General features: G+C 37.3%; 1 protein-coding gene across 1 annotated transcript in view; it reads left to right on the top strand.

Moving 5' to 3' along the window:
• NARS2 (asparaginyl-tRNA synthetase 2, mitochondrial) overlaps positions 1-15,272 on the top strand; it is a 1,353,496-nt gene that overhangs the window by 677,823 nt on the left and 660,401 nt on the right. Inside the window, exon 6 of the mRNA XM_044072015.1 lies at positions 8,166-8,298. Coding sequence (XP_043927950.1) covers positions 8,166-8,298 — 133 coding nt within the window. The remainder of the gene's footprint in view (positions 1-8,165; positions 8,299-15,272) is intronic.

Raw genomic sequence — 15,272 nt, 5'->3', positions numbered from 1 at the left:
ACCTGAAGACGATAGGAAATAAGGTGGGAAAAAAACACATTGGTTAGACATTGCAGCATGACTGATAATAGTCATGTTTTTTACCTTTCAGGATTTAGAAACAATTCCTAGTTCAGGAAGTTGTGTGTTCATTTCTTCAGCCTGAATTCACAAATCACATTAACTCATTAACCCCTATTCGGCGTGGAATGTCACACCTCTAGCTAGGGTTGCCAGCTGTCCGTTTTTTGACCGGACTGTCCGTTTTTTTGACAAATTGTCCGGTTACAAATATTATTCAAAATCGGACATGTGAAGTCCGGGTTTTGTGCCACTGTGAGCAAGCGACCTCCCATTTTTTCAGCTGCAGCAAGTAGCCAGGTACCGTTGATTGCAATTGCGGTATTAGCACCGTCTTCACCTTTAAGGAGAGAATCATGCGTGCTTACAACACCACACCAGCGTGGAAGGAAGTAATTCTAATTTGCAGTTGGACTCGCGCCAAATTTTAAGCTAGCAGTTCCGTGACCGTGAAGAAGGGGGCTAACTATGTCCATGTGGCAGCAGCCAGGTGGTAGAGGACATTGTCCAGCATACTAGAGCTCTGGAGCTGAGCAGAGGGAAGATATGCTCCTCAACCTCATTCCAAGGAGTGTACCTCATTCAGGGTCTTAAAAAGTTCATGTTCCTCGGTTCCATATTGAAAGGGTTTGCGACACAGTCGGTGGGAATTTTTCAACTGATATCTATATGGTAAATAAAAATGAATTATATTAATTTATGAAAAAAAAATTTTATTTTGTAAGTAAAACTAAAAACATATATTATCCTTTGACTTTAGTAAGCTGTTAGTTAGTATGTGTCTGTGTCTCACATTTTGCCCATTTCTTCCACATAGTGAGTGCTAGTGTGTCCCTCATTTTGGAAATGGAAGGTTGAGACCTATGTATTGCTCCTTTACCTTTGATGGCTCTGTTTTCCTTTGAGAAGGCATCAACTCCCAAACTTTAAACTCAAGTGTTAGTTGAAACTTGAAAACGGTGGAACTTTGGATTACACATGCTAATAGATAATTTAGGGTCATTAGCCAGCCTTGTCTGTCATTAAATACAGGCGTAAATAATTGTATAACCATTCATTTAGTCATTTCCAAAGTACACTTCAGCAGATATTTATGAGAACATGTTTGGAACAAAGTGAATCAAGATTGTAGATTTTAAAAAAGCTGTGTTTGAATGCAGATATTTATGCAGATTGTTTATTAAGTTGTATTGAAGTTAATAGCGCATACGTTTAGTAAGCCTATGGATCAGCCACGGACAACCCCATATTCTTATTCTTTACCTGCTGCTGCTTAGTGCTAACTTGGATCTTTAGTCCCTAAGCATTAAGTGTAGAGAGAGAAAGAAGGATCAAGTAATTTGCAATCTTTTTTGATCTAGACGTGAGCTGCCTGCAAACCACTAGCATGTGTGTATAGATCAAGCCTGCCATCCCCAGATAGTTCTCCTAAACACATGGCCACTATCTGAAAAATAAAATAAATTAAAAATGTGTGCGTAATAGCAGCTGGGTTTTGTGTTGAAGAAAATCAGACAACTTTTTAAGAAGTTTTTGGATAGTGTTTGAGTTCTTGGTGTGCGCATGTGTGTTTGTCTGTACATCTCTCTCTCTCTGTGTCATTGCCTCTGTGTATATGTACACACACACACACACACACACACACACACACACACACACACACACACACACGTATAGGTTAGCAAACAAATTGCAAAAACAGGGAGTACACTGATTTCTGAGTAGATAATTACAATAAATTATGCTACAGCACTCCCTGTCTTTGCAATCTGTTTGCTAACCTGCTGCAAAATACTTTGCCAAGTATTTTGCATAAATTGTTAGCATTCACTAGAATGAAATGTTGACCCTCCCATTGTGAATCCATTATGAGTTAAATGTTATGCCCACTGATTTACGAGCATTCCAAAATTATTTCCTTTGGTAGCAGTGCTGTAGCATTGATGTCAGGTTGGCAGTAAATGCAGTTTCGTCATTACTGGGTCATACACTTGGCTTCATTGCTTACTGGAAAAATGTTCAAAACTACAACTTTAAAACATACTGTAACAGGTGGTGCTTTTATTATACAAGGAGCTACAATCATGAAGGTGGATCAAAGAACACATATATGCCTGCATGGCCATAAAAATGTGTTCAAAGAGACTATAATTTGAAAACAGTCCAAAGGTAAACTTTATTCTCCACTGGCCAGATGCATTTTATTTGAATCTGGGTTTTAATACTGTTTTAATGAATGTGAGCTTCAATGGCAGAGAAGTTTAGTGCTTGTGCTAAGTCTATTTTCATTGTGGGACTGTTTTGTTTAGAAAATGGCTATCGGTGTTTGTGCATTTTATTTTAATATCTGTAATCATTGCAGAAGTAAATAAAACAGCTGCTTACCTATTTAATGGTGAAGAAATACAAATAAACAAAGAAAGGTTTACCAATTTGCCATAAGCTCAGATCAGAGTAATTTATTTAAAATAAGTGACACAGCTTTGCCTTGTGTTGTGTATGAGTAGATCCAAGGATTTAAATTTTGTTTGTGACATAAATAGGCCATGTTGATGAGACACAAATGTGTCTCAGAGGGTCCCCATGCACTGGAACAAGCTTCCCATATCTTTGACCAACAGGTGGGAAATTAGAAATCATCCCTGTTGCCACCTATCCATTTTTTTTCTGGACTATCCACAAATCAATTCAAGTCTCTGGTAGTCAGGAAAACGCTGTACAAAGTCCAGTATTCTGTTTCACAAAAGGAAACAGACTATCAGTGTTTGTTAAATTGGCTGATTTACTATGCTTTTTTACAGAAAAACATAGTAAATCAGCTGAAAGCAGGCATCCAGAACAGAAAAAGAGGGTGTTCCCATCATCTGATGTCACAGTGATGTCACAAAAGAGGTGGGGCATTGGTGGGAGAGGGGGTGGGGATGGGTGGAGTTATGGGTGATGCGAGGGGTGTGACCTTAGTCCGGTTTTAGCTGCAAAGAAATCTGGTAACCCTACCTCTAGCAGCCTGCACACATCATTGCAATCCAGAACATTTTCTGAAAAATCAACTTAAAAAGTGTAAGAAGCAATATGTAAATATTTTGTGAACAATAAAAGCCAGTAAAACTGTACAAATATCAGTGTTATCAATAAGACTAATTCTTTACAGTGATAATTGTCAGTACATTCATCATCTCTCCATAAATATTGCAGTGTATTATAATGCACACGTATCCAGAATTATATTTTTTGCTAAGCTTTCTAAAGCAAATTGTCATATCTTGGAAAATGTGCAACGTAGACATGTATTGTTAGAATACTTCAGACATATACTTTCCCACTTCAGCAAGAAACGCCTCTCTTTATTGAGAAATTTACAGAAACAATATATGCCTAACAGTATAAATAACTATATAAATAATATTAAATACCTCTCAAGATGTGCAACTTACAGTTGCAATATCAAATACAGTTTTCCCTCAACATCTAAGATTTCACCTGATGCCATGCAATAGTTTGTAAATCTCTTAGTTTTTGAAGCATTAAGCACATATGGAACTATTGCTTGTTGTCATAATTACTAATAGACAGCTAACAGTGTCTTAAGTTTAGTGTGAGATAAATACACAATGAAAGTCATTTTCCTAACTCCCACTATGGGATTCCACACTATATCCCTCAACAGCAAGTAGGTCTCTCTCGTACGAAATTATGAACATAAATATGAAAATATGAATAATAGGTAAGAAGCAGTGAATAGTGGACCGGAGTTCTGCTGTGGCGACCCTTAACCGGGAAAAGCCGAAAGACACAACAACAACAATAACAAGTAAGAAGCAGTGATTAATTTCTCTATGGCTGGATATCTGAGATTAACAATTTTAGTGTCATTTTGTTAATAACTCTTTGCCCTGTCTAATAATGCCTATTACCAGCTGGTAAGTAAATAAAGGAGCTAGATCTATAAAAGGTCTTGATGCCATAAAACACTATGGGTGTTAACTGGAAGCAGAGAAAGGTGAGCTTTTAAGGTTTCTTGGTGGTACCAGAAATGGCACATGACTGTAATCTGACTGACCTGTAAACTATACTTCTAGCTTCAATTTAAATACTAAGGTGTACTTGACCATTAATGGTAAAGCAGAAAAGTAATAAAAAATAATAAATATTCACATAGAGCCTTCTGTAGGTTTAAATTGTCTCGATTATTTACTTACGAGTACTTGCTTTCATCATAAGAAGACAGTCTTTACAGACACAACCTATTTGGAGAAGGGCACTAAACAATCCCCTCTGACTATTTAAGATGTCTGACAACAAAGCATTCATAAACTAACCATTTGGGGCATTGTGTGTTCTATTTAGGGTGGCCAGCAAGTAAGATGTATGCATTTTGTTTACATACCAATAAAAAGAAATTATTCCTGCCCTTAACCCAGGTCTAACTTTGGAAAGTACTGTAAAGTTGGATTGCCTTAAAAAGGTTTGTCTCTTAATCCCATGGCAAACCAGCTAGTCAATCACAGATGGTAAACTAGTTAACTCGCCACAAAATCATAAATTCAGTATTTTTTTTCCTTTGCAAATGTCAAGAAGCCTGTCTTCATCCCATGCGTGACTACCTTACTTCTTTTTCACTTTTCTCCTACATCCTCTTTACAGTTGCATATACTAACTCCATTGTTGTGCAAGTGTAGGATGAAAAATATCCAGAAGAGGTGACAGCATCTCTGGAATTAGTATTGCTCCTGTTGTCTAATACAAATTGTGGGAAGTGTTAGGGAATCATAAATTTGACAAGGTTTAACCTGATATGTTACTATTCACTTGTTTACATTTCATTAACATAGGGAAGCTGGTAAAGTTGATTTTCGTTTCGGAGGATCAATGCATTACACCCTATTGCTTTTTCTTCTTTCTGTTGTGTAATCCTATATGTGTGTGTATATATATATATATATATATATATATATATGTATATATGTGTGTATATATATATATATATATATATATATATATATATATATATATATGTGTGTGTGTGTGTATATATATATATATATATATATATATATATATATATATATATGGGTCCCTATCACTTCGTCGAAATTTCAATTCACCTAACTGTCATTTCGTCTAAACTTCATTACATCGACAAGCATTTTAGGTGGGGGGCTTCACCCCCCACACCCCCCAATGACACCCCCCCTAACTATATATATCAACTCCAGGGTCGCACAACATTGGGGACGGGGGCAAATGCTTGTCGATGTAATGAAGTTTAGACAAAATGACAGGTGAATTGAAATTTCGACGAAGTGATAGGGACCCATATATATATATATATATATATATATATATATATATATATATATATATATATATATATATATCCCCAATACAGCAGTATCAATATGTATACTTTGTGATGCAGTCTTTGCTTGTGAAACTTATGCTGCGTGATGTACTGAAGCAAAGCTGAAGAATATAGTACATTATATGTTTTTGGCTGGAGTGCTGTAATACAAAAAGAAGTGGAGGAAACTCTTTGATACCATAAAGCCTAATCTTTACTAACTTGTAATGTCCAAGCAAATCACAAAAAGAATGTACCTGTCCTGGTAAATGTGATAGGGCGTTAACTACTAATCTGTCAGGTATATTATTGCAGCATATGATTTTTTGGGGTGATTATATAGTACTAATGCATGAATTTTGGAGATTTCTGTCTACCCCTGTTTCTATTGCCTTATGTCTGAAACCACATGGCATAAATGTGAACATGTTTTAGACTCTGTATTTTTGGATATTGTACTTCCGTAGAGAGTGGAAAACATTTTGAATTATATTAGACTTGTCTTTATCACTGTCTTATACTGTACATATTAGCCACAATCTGACCATATCTGTCTAATAGTGGCTAGTAAACTAATGTTACAAAACTAAAATTATGGTTTATCATTAAGGTTACAGGGATATACTGAGAAAGCCTTTTGTGATCCTGAAGGAAAGGATGCAGGCCTGGGATAGGGACAGTAGTCACGGAACAAATGTGAGTTCCTGAGCTGGTGGTGTAGAGAGAGAGAGAGAGAACCCTGAGTATGTGCCAGGCTGTCCGAGTTTGATTAGCAACTCGAGCATCTGATGGTGTATGTAAGGGACAATGGGTGTATCCATCCTGGGAAGGATGGGCAGACTGGAACTGGAATGCATGCCTTCTTTGTGTCCTCTCAGAGGAGAGGCAACATGGACATTCAGGGGCATGGGCTTTCAGTCCACCAAGCCATCATATAGTAGTAAGTCTCATTTGTGAGTGGATGGGAACATTCACTTGCATGGAGAGGACATTGTGGGTCCCCACAATGATTTGGGCAGCTTGCCCTCCTGTCCAGGGTGTGGGGTAAGGCTAAAAAGGCTGTCATAGCCTGGATGTTCACAAGAGTACAAACACCCTGATGTTTTCTGTGATGATGGCCCCTCTAGACAGCTCTTACCCTTGGGAATCTGAAGGATGGAGGTCCTCACTACTAGGGAACAAATGGGCCAAGTCTGTTTGGAGGAGACTTGATGATTGGCATGATAGTGGATTGGGGTGGGGATGGGGGTAGATATTATAAAAAAAAGAAATGAGTACGAATAATTTATTTTCTCATTTGTAATTGACTATATTTGATTACTGTTGTAATAGGTTTGCTTTGGTTTTATATGTCTGAGCCATAGCTTTAAATAGTCATTTTGCCATCTGACTTAATTATTTACAAAACAATAAGTAAATAAAATTTTCTTGATATTTTTATTTTTTTATATTAGACAAGAAAATGCATTTTGTTTTACCTAATGTTTTTTAACCAGGTAAGTGGTCTGGTCTATGGACCCTCTATAACCATAACCCTGGACTCCAATGGTAAGAGAGAATGCATAACAGACAGACAGATAGGTGAGAATAATTTGAACAGTGTTGGGTAGCCAATCAGCTAGTATGTATTTTGCAAAATGGGAGGAGGAACCTTGAGTGCCTTGAGAAAAATCAATGCAAGCGAAGGGGGAAAATGCTAACTTCACACATATAGTGACCAGCAGTAATGACTGAACCATTAACCATTGTGTTGTGAAACAGACTTCTTGCAACTAAAGTACCATGTATGGCTACTATAATTATTCTATACTGACTGGCTTTGTACATGTCAGACAGTTGTTGCTCTTGTGACTTTGCCCCTCAGTCAGCTGATAATCAGACCCTCCTCTTCCAACTGGCCTATTCATTGCCAATCACCAAGACAAGTGTTGGCCAGAAAGACCATTATTCAGGCAGTGATCCAGGGTGGTTCATGAATTTTCTTTGTATTTCCCTCATCCCTGTCTCATGCAGCAGGCAAGTTGTAAGGAGGGGGATGCAATGGGGTGACAGTTGAGGACATCCTTTCATTTCCAGAAGAGGAATCCTTACATTACCTACTAAGCCACGAACACTGAACTTCCCAGTCTCCACCAGAAAGTTAGCGGCACCCAATGTGCCCCTGAGTATATGCAGCACCCCCCCCTCACTTTTTTGAGAGTTGTGAGAGGCAAATGGGCCACACCTCTTCTGTCCACCCTCATCTGGTGCTTGCATTTCCAGGGCTCCTAGTCAAATCTAGAATACCTGAGATACCAACAAGAATCTATTCCTTGTTACACAGAGGCAGGCAGCATTTTGTTTTAATTCTAGAAAAGGCTATATGGGGCCACTAGTCAAACCCCATTCACTGGAGATGCCATCAGGAATCTATTCCTTGCTACATATAGCCAGCCAACATTTTTTTTAATTCAAGAACAGAATAAGTGATTGAGCTGTGGTGAGAGTAAAAGACTATTCCTTATCTTTGTTTCTCCATGTGCCATTTTCCAGCAAGAAATGTTTAATTTTACCAGGAAAAATAAAACTCTCTATAGCAGTTTTTTTGTAAATAAAAATTAGGTACTTTCTTAAGTATAATCTGTGTTTTAAGATGACATTCAAACCAGCACAAGCAGTTTGCTAAGAATGCCACCTCAACAAATAAATGCTTTCATCCCCAAAGAGAGACAGATGTGCATTATTGTTATTAATAGATTACTGAAAACACTGCTTTAATTTACAGAGCTTTTACCAAGGTCTTCACATTTGGACCTACTTTTAGAGCAGAGAACTCCCAAAGTCGGAGACATCTAGCAGAGTTTTATATGGTGGAAGCAGAGATTGCTTTTACTGATGGCCTTGAGGATATTATGCAGGTAAGTTTGCCACACTCTTTTGTGGGTAATTCATTATTGCTTCAGAACTTATTTTAAATGCTAAGCAGACTGTAACCAGCTAGCAAAGACATGGAAACCAGACTGCAGTTTTCAGTTCAGTAGTTTGACTACATATATGGAACAATATAATTTGCTGCTGAAATTTGAGAGATCTTCAGCAATTAACTTATTGCTCTCAGTCATCTGAACATTGGTATATTAAACTCGGAGAAAAAAAAATCATTAATATTTTAATACTTAAAAACTCAGGAAATTCTTTGAAGTGCAGGAAGCATGTTTACTCTGCTGATATTGCATTTACTGTTAAGGCAGATAATGTCAGTCCCAGTAACTGAAGTTTTCAGGATAGCTGTTGCTAAGAGCAACTGTATTCCTATAATTCTGTTTGTGTTATAGTTAGACCCAGAATTGTAGATGGCGTGGTACATTGAAGCCAGAGAGTAATTTACAGTAAAAGTGTAAACCAGATTTTGGAGGTACATATTCATTATCTGAAGTAACATTCATGACACTAATATGTATATCAGTATTGACTGTATTGCAGCATAGGGTTGCCTTTCTTAAAATGGTAACGGCATGATAAAGAACGTACAGAAGCATGTTAACAGATGGAGCTGTAGAAAAGATATCAAAATGTAAGCTTCACAGAATATAGCTGATAAATATAACAAGCAGGGTAAGATAATAAGGGAATGCTGAAAATGTTGTAAAGCAGGTGTGAGCTTCCTAAACTCTCGATTTTTACAACCATTTTACTGCTCTTCTGAAGTGCAAGTACATACGCATGCGTGCACAGGCCAGTTATGTGAGCTTTTTTGTATTGGAAAAAAGTGTAAAAACAGTTTTCCATGATTTATTTTACAAAAATAATGTGTGAGACTGAACATGCAGTAACTTGCACAGCTATATTTTTGCTGTGAGAATCTTGTATGCTGTTCAATTAAAATACATAAAATCAAGTGGTAAGGTGGCCTCATTGTAAACACTAAGTGGAGTCACATATGGTGGCCACCATGTTGTATTGCCACAGGCATTATTTCTGTAAAGCTGTCTGATAAAATGTTGATTTTGTAAGCTGTTTGGAGTGAATATTTAATTAGGAAAAGAGCTGCATAAATATATAGTGTCCAGTAAGCTCCTTTCCCTTTTTAATTGGAGAAACAATGCATTTTGACCCTGTGTTAAGGCATACACAGAGTATATCTTACATCAGAGCCTTACATTACTTTTCCTTTCCCTTTTTCATTGGAGAAACAATGTATTTTGACCCTGTGTTAAGGCATACACAGAGTATATCTTACATCAGAGCCTTACATTACTTTTCCTTTCCCTTTTTCATTGGAGAAACAATGCATTTTGACCCTGTGTTAAGGCATACAAAGAGTATATCTTACATCAGAGCCTTACATTACTTTTCCTTTCCCTTTTTCATTGGAGAAACAGTGCACTTTGACCCTGTGTTAAGGCATACACAGAGTATATCTTACATCAGAGCCTTACATTACTTTTCCTTTCCCTTTTTCATTGGAGAAACAATGCATTTTGACCTTGTGTTAAGGCATACACAGAGTATATCTTACATCAGAGCCTTACATTACTTTTCCTTTCCCTTTTTCATTGGAGAAACAATGCATTGTGACCCTGTGTTAAGGCATACACAGAGTATATCTTACATCAGAGCCTTACATTACTTTTCCTTTCCCTTTTTCATTGGAGAAACAATGCATTTTGACCCTGTGTTAAGGCATACACAGAGTATATCTTACATCAGAGCCTTACATTACTTTTCCTTTCCCTTTTTAATTGGAGAAACAATGCATTTTGACCCTGTGTTAAGGCATACACAGAGTATATCTTACATCAGAGCCTTACATTACTTTTCCTTTCCCTTTTTCATTGGAGAAACAATGCATTTTGACCCTGTGTTATGGCATACACAGAGTATATCTTACATCAGAGCCTTACATTACTTTTCTCTAGGACTGTGCATTTGTGTAAAGCAAGATAAAACACTTTAACCATGTTTTACACTGTCAGTAAAGTGGCTGTAATTAATGGGTATGGGGGCCATCTGTGAATAAAAGTAGCTTTCCCTTATGCTGGGTGATCTGTGATAGGAATAGCTATTTTTTTATTGCCCTGGTATCACTACCAGGGCCCATGAGACAGCCACATTTCCCCCATATTGGGAGTACCTTAATCATGTCCTTTCACCAGGTGAGTCTCATTGTCTCTTGATAATTGGGCTATGGACCCCCATGATGGAAAGAGAGGAGCAGAGAAGCCAGGCCTATCACACATGGCCATCTCGGTCTTTTACCTTTTGGACCCTACTTCAGAAATGGCAATGAAGAAGTGCTATAAGGGTGATGCCTTCATCTATTGTTGTGTCCTCCTCTTTGTCTACCCACCTATCACAGCAACAGCTACTCTTTTTATGGCCTTGGTATCACCTCAGCAGATCATGAGTCAGGTATGCTCCCACACCCGTCTGCATGGAAGAGATGAGCAGGCAATATCTCATATTCCTCTTCCTCCTCCTGGCTAGCTTTAGCAGGTGGCCAAGCTGCTAATCAAACTTGGGTGACTCAAGTCTGTAGTCAGCACGATACCCTTCTGTCCTTGTAGCTGGCCATAAAGACAAATGTCAAGTATCCATTCTTCTTTTGGAGATTTTAACTGAACTATTTCCCACCAGCAGAGCTATGAAAGTTTTTTTTTTTTTTTTTACTTTAACTTCCACTGGCTGCAGCCTCTTGAGAAAGTCAAGCTATATCTGTGAGGTTCAAATAAATGTTTGTATTTCTAGAGCATTAAGTGTTATCAGTAAGTGTAAATGGCAGTCTGTTCAGCACAAAGCAGTTTTTATAGTGAGCACAGTCATTAGATTCTAGGTTTTCTTAAAGTGGGTTTTATATGTCACAGTAATGGTGTAAGTATTCATTTTGCCATGTTTTGTAAATAAATTAAAACAGTTCATTAATGTCTCATGATGCCAGTAGCATTTTTTTCATTCAGCAGTGAGCTTCCATATGAAGGTAAGCAGTTATATCTTTGCTACTTAGTTGTTGAAATATTTAGAAAACTATGAAGATTTTGATAATATAAATAAACGGTATATGAGCATGTTTTACTATCTCTTTAGCTGCACTGTTCAGAAGTCAAGTAGCAGTGCAGTTGTAATGCCCATCATATAAGCTTTAAGATAAAGCCTTTCAGTGACTTGTGTGCAGCATGGTTTTGGAATTACTCATGTAATTGAGAACAGGTAGTACCAGATGCTTAGAGACATCACTAGGGAGAGTCTAGAGAAATCACTGGAGACATCAGTAGGGTTTTAATGAATTAAATAGCTGTTCAAGAAATAGTCCTAAACCAGTATGATATGCAAATATGCAGTGCTCTTATGACTGTTATCATATACCTTAGGAATTTCATTGAAGCTTGTTGTAGAATCTGGGCATGTTACATTGCCCACTATGTAAATGACAAAATTGCTAAGTTACATATTTACTGATAATTGCCTTTTTGTAACCATAAATGGAAATAAAGAAAATAAGTAATGTATACATTACTTTTCTGGAAATAAAATATATACATGAAGTGTCAGTGCATCTGTTTATTTACTCAGAAGCGAGGAGAAACTTGTCTTGCTTTTCTTAATGTTTCTTTTTTTTTTTTTTTTGCTGTGCTATCCTCTAAAATATGCCCACCTAAAATTGGCCCTAGGTGTGAGTGCGTGCGTGTGTGTGCCTTCTGTGGAAGGTTGGGCGCCGGGCTGGCAACTCGACAACGTAAAACTTCGCTGCCAGTCATGAGCGGACAGGTGATCCGCTGTGTCGGCCCCTAACCTGGAAAAGCTGAAAGAAGAAGATCTTCTAAAATGTGCCCACAGAAAGAGCAGTGTCACAGTTTGGACTGGACAGTAGTAGTGTGTAATGTGTAATTTTTTTCACTGTTAGAACCCTTGGTGATACGTTCATATCAAGCACATAGCGACTACAATTTTGTTGTATTATTTTTCTGGTGTTCCCCTTGTTTCCTTTCTCAAATCTGCTGTAAGATTTTCACTATATACCAATAATGACTTTATGTACCACCTTGCTTTTTGTTGACTAGAAAGAAGTTGAACATTGCTGTTTAGCAAACAGAAAAATAACTTTTTCTGCCATTTCTTTATCTTTGAAGCACACAGTTTGTGAGCATTTGTTAGCTCACATGTACTCCACCAATTTTGCTATTGCATTGGGCAACAGCATCTGCTTTGAACTTAGGTCATCATACCTCATGCTGTCTATTTTTTTTCTCAAAAATGTTGTATTTTTCAAATACAGTTGAATAAATTTTATAGTATTTGTATATAACATCTTAAATAACTATGTACACTATTTACAATCAGCCTGACACTATAACAGAGCTCAATATATATACAATTACTTTATAGGTGTAACAATCCAGTTATCACAGTGTATCTGTTCAGTTATTGTAAAGTGTCAATCAATGATAAGACTTTTTTTTCCATGGATTGTTAATAAATGGCTTAGGATGAATCCTTAATTCGTTAATTTTAATTTCCAACAATACTGTGGTCTTCAGTAGGCTGTAGAAGTCTTCCAGAGTCGGTATTGTGTTTGTATTCCATCTTCTTGTTATATGCCCACATGCCATGTATGATAAGTAAGTACAGTTTTTGCCCTGGCAAGTCATGTTATGGTTTGCATTTTTGGCAGTACTCAGCTACATATAAAATGCTGTCAACAATCTGAACTTGCTTCATAAAAGTATGATGGCATTCCTGTCCTAAACAGTTTGCATTTTCATACAAGTCCATCTTCAGGCTTTGTAAGTTAAGGCCAAGTTTTGGGTTAGAATAATATCTATTAGTAAGTACAAATATTCCTTCTTTGCAGGAAGGCCCAGCAAATGCATCACACTCTCGTCTGTGGTTAACTTTGTCTGGATCTGCTCACAGTGTGCTTCAGTGCTTTGACCACCGCTTCCATGTAGAGTTACAGATGTGTTGCTCTACTATGTCCAGAGTAACAGACTTTCCTGTCTACACAATAAAATTCCACTCTTATCCTCCTGTTCTGATCTCTTCAGCGCTGTCACGTAGTTCATAGTTTTTTTTTGTATCAAACTGAGATTTTTTAACACCATATTCTGTTTGAACTGTTGCCTGCATTTGTACAGGAGGAGTGACTCATCCATAGGTAGGCATCTTCCTGATCTATATACTGTGCATAAGGCCTGATGATGGAGCTAGGGTCATAACCAGAATATGGTAATGAGGGGGTTCTAATGATTGATGGGAGCTTGGCTACATTAGGGTGTATGTGTGAATGGGAATGGGTGTGGTTGTGTTAGCAGGTTTGTATGGACCATAGAGAACTCCGTTTCCAGTAGGGGGTTTCCTTCCATTCAAATAATATGTATTTTTAAAATTCTATAATGAAGTTAATGCCCAGCTATGTAAACTGTGTAACTCCTTTGCAGCAAACGGGGTGTAGTGGGGGTTGATGTGGTCAGATGTAGCTGTACGTGTGCTTTTCTTGATCTGTAACTTATGTATGCAGAGCCAGCATTTACACAGATGCAGTTAGCATAGTGCATCTGAATTATGTATGATCCTGTTTGTGTCATTTGCATGTATGCTTCTTGCACATGATACTGTGTCTACACAGTAGAGTAAGACCACATACAGGGTATCACCCCATTTGGCAGCTGTCTTTATGAATTGCTGAGAGCTTTAGTATGCCAATCTAATGCATACCATCCCTACTGCTTGGGACACATTTTTTATGAATGCCATCTGTTATTCTTAAGGAGACAGTAGTTTACACACTATATAAAACACTATATAAACACTATATAAAGCAGATTTACTCTTTGCTGTTTTTCTGTTCATTTCATCCCAAATTTTGGCCACAAGAACTTGACTGACATCCATTTTGTTCTAGTAAAAAATACATGGAGGTCTCAAGTGCCTGTGCATTGATGAAGAAAAATATGTCCTTAAATATTGTGGGTCCCTTATGTGCCAGCACTTCAGCCAAAAACAGAAGCTACTCCAAATCCTCAGGCTGCATAGGACATGGTTGATAAAGGTGGTAAGGAGTTGTCATTCAAGTAGTCGTAAACAATCTGAGAATTCAGTGATGATTTTAGGGTATACTTGAGCCCAAAGGCTATCTTGCATTTCCTTTTCACAATATGAATAACCAGTACCAGATGACAAACTCATTGACTCTGCAGATTTGTCTTAAAAAAAAAAAAAAAAAAAATAAAGAAAAAACACTGTCTGCAAATATCTGTTCCAGTTCTAGGCAGTGGTAGCAGAAATATTTTTTTGTGTATGAGAGATTTTTAGCACCTTAACTTCTGTACAAGTCTGAAGGTTTGAATATTAAATGAATAGTAAGTAATTCAAGAGGGAAAATAAAATATTTGTTACCTTACTGGCCTCAACCAGCATTTTACTGTCTGGAATTTACTAATGTTTTTTTTCAGACATACAGTAGATATAAAAAGTGTACATACCCCTTTTAAAATGCCAGGTTTGTGTGATATAAAAAATTAGACCACAATAAATCATTTCAAAAACTTTTCCCACCTTTAATGTGACCTATAACATGTACAATTCATTGAAAAACAAACAAATCTGTTAGGGGAAAAATATAAAAAATAAAAAACGTACAATAAGCTGGTTGCATAAGTGTGCACACCCTTAAACTAATACTTTGTTGAAGCACCTTTTGATTTAATTACAACATTCAGTCTTGGGTAGAAGTCTATCAGCATGACGCATCTTGACTTGGCAATATTTGCCCACTCTTCCTTGCAGAAGCGCTTCAAATCTGTCAGATTGCGAGGGGATCTCTTGTGCCCAGCCCTCTTCAGGTCACCCCACAAATTTTCTATTGGATTTAGGTCCGGGCTGTGGCTGGGCTATT

This window comes from Protopterus annectens, chromosome 5.part0 (genome assembly GCF_019279795.1).
Source record: "Protopterus annectens isolate FY-2018-M chromosome 5.part0, PAN1.0, whole genome shotgun sequence".
Taxonomy (NCBI): domain Eukaryota; kingdom Metazoa; phylum Chordata; order Ceratodontiformes; family Protopteridae; genus Protopterus; species Protopterus annectens.
This window is presented reverse-complemented; position numbering and strand designations above follow the sequence as displayed.